This window comes from Pundamilia nyererei, unplaced genomic scaffold (assembly GCF_000239375.1).
Source record: "Pundamilia nyererei isolate P.nyererei 1_Seehausen unplaced genomic scaffold, PunNye1.0 scaffold01505, whole genome shotgun sequence".
Classification (NCBI taxonomy): Eukaryota; Metazoa; Chordata; class Actinopteri; order Cichliformes; family Cichlidae; genus Pundamilia; species Pundamilia nyererei.
In genome coordinates, this window is record NW_005188906.1 from 1 (window position 1) to 9,298 (window position 9,298).

The 9,298-nt window shown below is 39.5% G+C and overlaps 1 protein-coding gene across 1 annotated transcript; it reads left to right on the top strand.

Annotated features, from left to right (window-relative positions):
• Positions 1–1,012: 1,012 nt before the first annotated feature.
• On the top strand, positions 1,013–7,320 carry LOC102192495 (protein transport protein Sec16B-like; the record flags this gene model as incomplete). The annotated part of the gene is made up of 15 exons (XM_005755444.1): positions 1,013–1,094; positions 1,195–1,312; positions 1,390–1,501; positions 1,668–1,773; positions 2,358–2,495; positions 2,587–2,700; positions 4,326–4,401; positions 4,483–4,642; positions 4,755–4,918; positions 5,022–5,050; positions 5,206–5,313; positions 5,404–5,496; positions 5,572–5,686; positions 6,002–6,045; positions 6,433–7,320. Coding segments are annotated over 14 exons (1,432 nt in total), but the record flags the coding sequence as incomplete, so codon positions are not given.
• Between the last annotated feature and the right edge of the window lie 1,978 nt (positions 7,321–9,298).

Here is a 9,298-nt window from a genome sequence, read left to right on the forward strand (position 1 = left end):
TTCCACTATGCTAAATTAATCAAAACATGGACTGACAATCAGTGGCAACAAGTCTTGTAGTGAGTATCTACCACCATTCTGAAAACACAGTGGAGGTTCTGTCATGAAGCAGAAGCCATCAACCTTCCAAAGAAGAGCTTTGAGTGTCCCTCAAAAAGCCTGGAGAAGTATTCCTGAAGACTACCTAAAGAAATTATGAGAAAGCTGCTTAAGGGGGTTTAGGTTGTTTTGAAAAATAAAGATATTCATGCCTGATATTAACTTTGAAGATCATTATAATTGTACAAACTCAGTTTGCCATAAATACTCCGTTTGGCTTTTGCACCATATTGCATTAATTTTTTTGTTTTATATTTTTGTTTCAATTAATTTGAGCGTCAGCTATTTTTCAGAGTTTCAGAGTGTGTGTGTCTAACCGCGCTGGTTGGTTTTAATTGTTTTCAAAATGTTTAGTTTTTTTGTTGTTTTTTTAGTTTCACTGTCATTTTTATTTACTAACTAATTAATGACAATATAGGTGCTGTTTGTCAGTGGAAACGTTTGAAAAGTTCACCAAACGTATTACAGAAGAACAGTTGGCTTTCCCTCATACACTAAAAATCGGTACCAAAGCCTCGTAATTAAAATCATTTATTTCTAGTTTTCTTTTTTGTTTAGTTTTCATTAACAGTAATAAACAGAAATCATTATAATACAGATATTCTCATTAAACTCCCGTGAGCTATTTATCATGTAACCCAGTCTAGTTTTTACAGACTATTTGTACAGACTAAGTGGTATGTCTCAGCAGCCCAGCAGCAGGTTGTCAGTAGAGGAATGTCTGGGGAGAAGGCTGGCAGATAGGCAGACTGATTTTGATTTGTAATTGACAAGAGGGGCAGAATCTGAGCTATCAGTGTGGTGTTTCACTTGTGTGCGTACTAGCAGAACAGATGCACTTTAAATGGGATAGTTCCTGTTTTTGTAAAGCCTTGCTTAAGACGTGCAGTGACACAGGCTGCTCTGTTGGCAGGTTCACAGGCCAGCTAACGCCCAGTGATCCCCTCCAGACTCTCTTCCAGCTGCTGTCTGGGAGAATTCCTGCTGCAGCCACGGTAAAATATCCAGAACCTAACAAAACTCTTATATGAAGACAAGCTTATGCTATAGCCTGTATCTTATTACTAAGGTTTAATAGTGATTTTCTGTGCTCAGTGCTGTGGAAATGAAAAATGGGGAGACTGGAGGCCCCATCTGGCTGTTATGCTCTCCAATGAGACAGGAGATCCAGCCATCCAACAGAAGGCCATCGTCACCATGGGAGATACACTCGGTACTGATACACCGACTGACTGACAGGTTGTCATGCACACACATACAAACTGATGTGTGTTGCTTTTCCCTGTGCAGCCTCCAGAGGCCTCATACATGCTGCCCATGTGTGCTACTTGACAGCCAGTGTTCCCTTCGGGGTGTTTACACAGAAGGCTGAGAGACTGGCACTTCTAGGCAGCAGCCACAGGTGAGCTGTGATTCAGACTTGCTGCCATTCATCAGTCCAAGTGCTGTTCATCTGGTTATACTGACAGCACAAGCTTAATTTTCTGCTGAAACACGTGCATGTCTTATTTTGATCTTAATTTCTGTCAGCTCTTTGCTTTGAATTTGTCTGTTTTTATTTCCTCTAGGAAATTGTTTGAGTGCTTTGCCACAAACACTGCCATCCAGTGCACTGAACTATATGAGTATTGCCAGACTCTTGGGAACAAAAGCTTTTCAATACCCTCCTTTCAGGTGGGTGCTACTTATATTTTTTGTGTTAATGGTGTACCAAATGGAAATATCAAATTTAAAGGCACCGAATATTCTCTGTGTCATCTAACATCTAACATTTTTCCATTATAACACAGCTCCACTAGCACATAGAATACATTTTCCCCCATCAATTTATTAGACACTTTTACACAGTTTAACAAAAGGTTTCTAGTTTGGATTCAATACAGGAAGATAATACATTAACATTTCATTCAGAATCAGAATATCTTTTTGTTGCAATGTATGGTCCTTGAGAAGATCTGGGTGAGTGGCTCCAGCAAATCCCAGGAACAACTTCCAAGATCTCTGTCCAGAAGATCGCAGTCCTAGGAACAGCAAAGATACTGCTTGGGACCCTCAAGTCCTAGACCTCTGGTAGAGGACCTGATCTTGAAGGATAAAGATTGCCGGCAAAACTTTGCCCATCTTTTGTATCTCTGGACACTATTTTAGACTCACTGCATTAGATCCAACAACCCTTAGCAAAGACTTAAATATTTGGAATCATTACCATTAAATCTGCAATAAATGCATGACTGTGGTTATTGTTGTATTTTGGTCAGGTGTATAAGTTCCTGTACGCCAATCGTCTGTTGGACTGTGGGCTTTCATCTCAGGCCTTTCATTACTGTGAGGTGGTCGGACAGGCGATCCTCAGGCATCAGGAGCCTTTCTTTGTGCTGACTGGTGAGGTCGTCAAGGTAAACCTACAGGTTGTCTTACACATCTGACTAACTATCAGTGATCTGTTCAATTACGACACAATGGTTATACTGTATGTTTTTCTTGCAGCTGTCAGACAGACTGAGATACTCAGAGGGTCAGTTCAGTGAAGCAGGGCTCCATAGAGACGGGCAAGAACCTGATTGGCTGAAGCACCTACGTGCTAGGCACCACAGTTTACAGGTGATCAGGTTCTTCAGTCTTTTCACATCATATTATGTTTACCTGTGTGTGAGAGGAAATGTCTCCGTTGTCACTGCTGTACAAGGAAGAATTAAATCGTGGAGGAAATGTATGATACATGAGGGTTTCTAATTTAGCTTAGCATCAATTCAGCACTGTCAGCAATCACAACTGCTCACAAGTGACTTGTGATTTTATTGTGCACATTTTTCCCTCATCACACCTTGAACAGGAGTGATACGGGGTACCTAATCAAAACGGTAAGTGAGGCATATTTTTTCAGATATCAGTGGTATTATTTGCACACATAAGTTACTGTTGCGTTCCTGTTATATAAGTTGTTTCATGAATTAGGCTTGCAAATCATCATTGTTCTGATGGTTGTGTCATGATCCCTGGGTCTGGGATACCTTTTTTTAAAATTAAAGTGTTTCTTGGTTTCTTTTTCTTTTATTTCAAAGTTCTGATTTCACATCTAGTTTTTTCATGTTTAGGTTTGGTTAGGGTGTCTGTGTATTCCTGCCTCCCTTAGTTATTTCCTGGTTCATTTTGTTAACCTTTGCCCTACGTGTTTAGTGTTCAGTTTTACTTTCCTGAGTCTAATTTCCCTGATTAGTTCCAGCTGTGTTCCCTGGTGTTTCCCATCTATCTAAGTACCTTGTGTGTATTTATAACTCAAGTCTCCTCTTGCCCTTTGTTGTGTCCTTTCTCAGTGTTATGTGCTCCTCTGCTCCATGCTTTCCGTGGTTCCTGCGGTTCCTGCTTTACTCTCGGTTATGTGCTCCATTGTTCTGAATTTTACCCTAGATTCGTAGGTTTTTGATTCCTGGTTACAGCTCTGCATTGACGACTTCACCATTAGAGCTGTTTTTTGAGTTCATGTTCCATTTCCTGAATCCAGCGTATTGGGTTCATATCCTGCCTCACAGCCATTTATGATAGACCGCTAAATATTTTCATTATATCTTTCTCTACGTTTCAAATCCCTTTACTTACTCATTAATAAGAAAAAAACCTACTTTAATAGATTTTAAAGGAATAAAAATGGTCCCTTAAATTGCTTCAGTTTCCATATTTATGTAAACATTCAGGGCTGATTATGCTACTAAAAATAATAATTATTAATCATTATAAAATGTATTGAATATTGGTTATGCCAGTATGCCAGCTGTGTAGCAAAGCTTTTTTAGTCATGTTACTGTGTCAGTAGAGTTGGTAATGTTATCCCATCTGGTGGTTGCTCCTCTACTGTAGAGCGAACTAAAATATCTCAGCAGCTATTAGATGGATTACCATGAAATTTGGTACAGACATGCAGGGATCCCAGGCACTGTAGCCTATGATGACAAGTTTGACATAAGATGAACATATTGAATGGTTGCTTCTGAATTTTGCAAAGACAGCTCCAGCTCCTTTCGTCTAGCACCACCAATATTTCACTTCTTTTTAACTATTGTCATTTTGGCTTTATAACAAAATGACTGTCAAATTAATTTCATCACATGGTAAATGTTGTACTTGGGAAATATTAGCATCTGTGGAGTGTACACGGTACAAACTCACACTGCTAACATAGCTGTAATGGAACTTAAACTCTGTAACTAATATGGTGTTATCTTTATTAGACTGGAACTGTCGACTCTACTGAAGCATACCAGCCAGCTCCTGGGAATACTGTTGTGTCACATGAAATGCCCTCAGGTAACTTTTTGCATTGTGTAGCTTTTTTCACACTGTAGAGCAGAATTATACCTTAATAAAATGCTTTTTTTCCCTATGCAGAATCAGATTTAGATGATTTGAGCCACAGCATTCAGAGTCCTGAGCCTGAACTCCTTTATTATAGAGGACATGAGGACCAAGAAAGCATATTGCATGAAGATGGAGGAGACACTGAGGAAATGGCAGTGAGGTCATGGGGCATGGGAGCAGCTCAGGACTGGTGTGCCTCATTTACTTTTTCTTTCCCACAGACAACACTCTTACTTGATATGTGTAACTGAGTCCTGACAGAGTCTATTATGTCACTGATCTCTCTCTGCCTCTTTGTCTAGGCCACAGGCCCACTGCCCGGCTACACCAGTAACAGTGGCCTATACTCCCTCAGTGCCCACAGTGGCTCCAAGCCAGAACTTCAGTTATCATAACACAGATAGTGGTGAAGTCAAAAGTGCCTCACAACATTGTCCTCCAAATAATCTGCCAGCAATAGCAGAGGGTGAGACTCTAATGTTAGACAGCAATCATTCCCTTCTCTGTTCGGGTATTTACTATGGCCCGCGGTGAGTCAGTGTGACATTTTCTTTTTATTGCTTTTACAGGGGCCGGAGCATCCTCTGGAGCAGGGATGGTGAGAAATGCATTTTAATATTCCACTGGCAACTTTTCGCTTTGATTTATTTATCGCATAAGCATGATTTTAAAGATTACATTCAAATGTATTGTGCTGTGCATTGATTAGTGCTGCTTATAAGTTAAAATGTTTGCCTTTATTTGCCTTTGAAGATGCACGGTCAGATGATTGAGACGAACTTCGGTCAGCCGGGACAAGTCGAGCAGATTGTCCCTCAAGGATTGAAAGCTTCTGAGGACACCACTGAGCCTCCTAAACAGGTGGGTGGGCTGCCTATCATATGTCACACAGCTTTCAGTGACATTAGAATTAGTTTACATGCATCACACTTTGTTCTGTGTTAAAAGCAGAACACAAAGAAAGGATGGTTCAGTGGCTGGTTCAAGTCAAAACCTAAGGTGGTCCAAAAAGAGGCTTCAGAGCAGGGAGGCCCAGCTCACACAGTAAGTATCAAGCATACGAGCTCAGATGTGATCTCAGTTTTCATTTAATGATACTAATCGCTGTGTATGTTACAGGACTTTTCGCCATCTGCTGACGTCTGTCCTCCTCCACCGCCTGCCAGTGTCCCTCCTGGCACGTTTCCACCACAGTCTTCCACTGCTGGGATTAATCCATTCTCACGGAAAGCAGGTGGGTCACATGATCAGTTACATAATATTCTGGCTCTGTGTCAGTGTTAGTCACTTATCACTATTTTAATAATAGATTTCAACATAAACATGTTGTCAGCTTCCACATTCTTATGGTATGTTCTGAGGTCAATGAGTGTCTTAGCTAGCGTGTCCAGTTTCATATATTACAGTCATGATGGACACCGCTTGGATTTTTTTTTAGTGCAGAAACTTAAAACATTGCAAGTGTTTTGGCTGTTACTAAGGACATTTTACCTCCATTTAACTCTACAAATGTGAGCATTTTCTTTAAATACCCATGTCTTCACTATAGGCCAGCAGCTGGGTTAGAAACCGTGAGACTCACCTCTGTCACAGGTAAATGAAGTTACTTAACCTCCTAGGACCTGCCGTCCACATATGTGGGCATCACATTTTGGGTTATTTAGACTAAAATATTCAATTTTGCTCTACATGGGCCTGATATCCACTTACGAGGGCATTATACTGCTACTGTTCTATCGAAATTTTAAACGAATATCCTCATATGTGGCTCTTATTTTTCTTAAAAACAAAAATAAGGTTAAAAAAAATCAGGTAATTCTTTGTTTTTACATTCATCGGGCCCCAATATGCCCAAATATCAAAGAGAAATAAAAAATGCATGTCGTGGAAGAGTTCGGGTCTTAGGAGGTTAAAGATAAGCATATTGATTCTTTATAATTCTTTACGGATTCACATTAACTAAACATGTTCTGTTTGCAGGATCATGCGTCTTGCACCAAAAGTGAGGATATCACAATGTCACACCACATGTCGTGTACTGTAAGATGCATACCGCTCACTAGTTCTTTTTTAGTAATGCCCTTTAAAATCCTAGAGCTTGCAAACCATGATGTTCCTTGTTAGTTACAGGAATACTCTGCATCGACTTGGATATCAACTCATATTGCAGTGACAAAAACAGCTGAGGTGTGTTCTAAAAGCTGACTTAGGGGAAATTACCAGCAGACGCAGTACATATCTTGGGAAAGGGATAGCTTAACTCAGAGCAATCACGCCAGCAACACTGGGGCTGAAGTTCTACAGTGGCAAAAAATGTTGGTGTAACTGTGATCACTATGCCACGATCATCTGTGCTATATGCTGCAATTAAATATCCAGCTAAATATAAGCGTGGAAAATATTTAAAGATATACACACATATACCACTGCAGTTATATTATCTATGCTCCAAGCACTGTTTTAAAACAGAAATAAGACGCACACTAATAAATGCTGTGGTCTCAGAAGCTTTTTAAGCATAATTTGTAGCCCAGCTTTGCAGAGCTGTACCACATCATGGGCAGTACTTGATTATTTTCTGTCATCTGAAAAGTGCAACAGTTGTATTTTAAATTGCACACGGGACAGAAAATAAATGCTGAAAATAAAATTGGAATAGTGTCTTCTCATGTTGTCATACTGCCAAGATTGATGATACCACATGGCGAGAGAGGGGAGGATAGCTCAGGGAAGACCTCTACCAGCCAAATACCCAGTACCCTCTTACAGCCTCTACACCCACCAGAGAGCAGACGCTTCCAGGACCAAACTGTTTATGTGCTGATGACTTATTTGTAATGAAATGGAGCTCAGCATATAAAAGCTTGATTTTACACACTGCTCTTTAAATTGTATATAAAAACAGTAATATATACTCTTGTAATTGATTTTAGATTGACCTTTTTTATTTCTGTGTCACCGTGTAAACATGTTTGGATGTAACTGGATGTTGTTAAGTCATTTGACTTTAAGTTTCAATGTATTGTGTTTTTGTACCTCTATACGACCACATGAAATGTGTTTATTCTCTAGCTTTTCAGCAGATTCTCGCAGCAGAGGAAAGTATTATTAAAAGCTGTATCTGCAGTCATGTTAATAGTCACATATTGAATAATTACATCTTGCCAAGAAATAGCTGCAATTCCCGACAGAGCCTCTCAATTAATGTACAGCAAGTGACAACACGGCAGGTGCCGTCTCCTTTTACGATTAGTCTGCAGTAGCCAAGAATGAGTGGCACACGCTGGCCTTGAATTCAACACACGCACAAACAAACACACACATGCAGATGAGCAGCATGTGAACTACGGCATACGTCCTGCCAATAAAGTGTCACTATACAAATTATCAGAGTGGATTTATGAAAGACTGCTTAAAATGGCATCCAGATGAGACTATACTAGAACCTAATATATTTCGAACAAAGTTACATATTTTGATAATTGGAAAATAAACAAATAAAAAAAACTCCTCAACAGGCAGACATCTTATACAAAATCTTTATTGAGATTCGGATTCACAGTAAAATGCTAGTTCACTTTTACTCACTGATAAACTCCAAACATGCTACGCTTCTTGTACATGTAGCAATATGATTACAAAGAACCAAAACTCAGAAGATGGCAGCATGCATGATTAAAATACATTTAAACCTAACGTATAGGAATCTGACATCTAGTACAATATCATAAATGCTATTACTGTGTTTAGAAAATATCACACTCTGTATCCGGGCAAACTCAATTTTTCTCACTATGTGTATTTCTGTTGGTAAAATAGAAATTAAACTACAAAAGTAAGCATGACAAATGCTGTAGTTGAATAAATAAAGCGCACTATGAATACAAAGTACTAGTACGTGAAATTCACATCCAAAAAGTCCAAATCAGCAAAAAGAGCAAGCAGTAACTGACTGGCAATCCAGCTTCCCTGAATGATTACAAATGCACTGGTCTATTAATGTTGTCACAGTCATGTTTTTAGTATCAGTGATGCAAAATCTTATCTACTCAAGAGCAGTACTTAAATATTGTAATTGTATTTGTATTATTCTTTGCAAGGGTTAAGAACAATAAGCTGCCTATCATTTGAAGCTGGTATGTCTAGTGTGCCACTGTTGCTACAGAGTGGTGGTGCATTTATGTATTTCCACACTTCCTTTGGGAAATGTGTTGTAGAGTTCATGGCTGTAGTGCATGATTGAAGAAGTCGTATGATAAAATGCCTAAATGCAAAACTGCTATATTGTGGGTAACATTAATTACATTTACAGTGCATTCACAGTTTTAAAAAAAGGGTTCAGTGCTCTTTTAATGAGTTTCACATCACACCATTAAACTGTCAGCTCCAGTGTCAGTGCTGTGCTGGCGGTAATTTTTATCCCAAGACATTCTCGTGGGAACCCAGCACCCTGGGGAAACAGAGTGAAGATTTTACAGCTCATGGCACTCTAAATAAATATTGCTCATTAGCATATGTAAAGTGGTGCCCTATAACCTTTTGTCCAATGTTTCTTGACCTTAATAACTGAAATGAAACAGCTGTAGCACAGTAATGGATATGTACAGTTCTTGTCTTTAACAGGCTGCGACACTTTTGTCCCCATGTTTCTGCACATGCTGTGCAAGTTTTGTGGAACACTGGAAAGATCTGTCACATTCTGTGCAAACAAAAATCCTCCCTGCACAGTTTTGCTCCTGATGAAGCTTCAGTTTTGCTGGGTGGCTAAAATTCTTGCTGCAGCCCACGCAGTTGTGGGGTTTCTCTTTACTATGTATGAACTGGTGACGAACAAGACGGGAAGCCA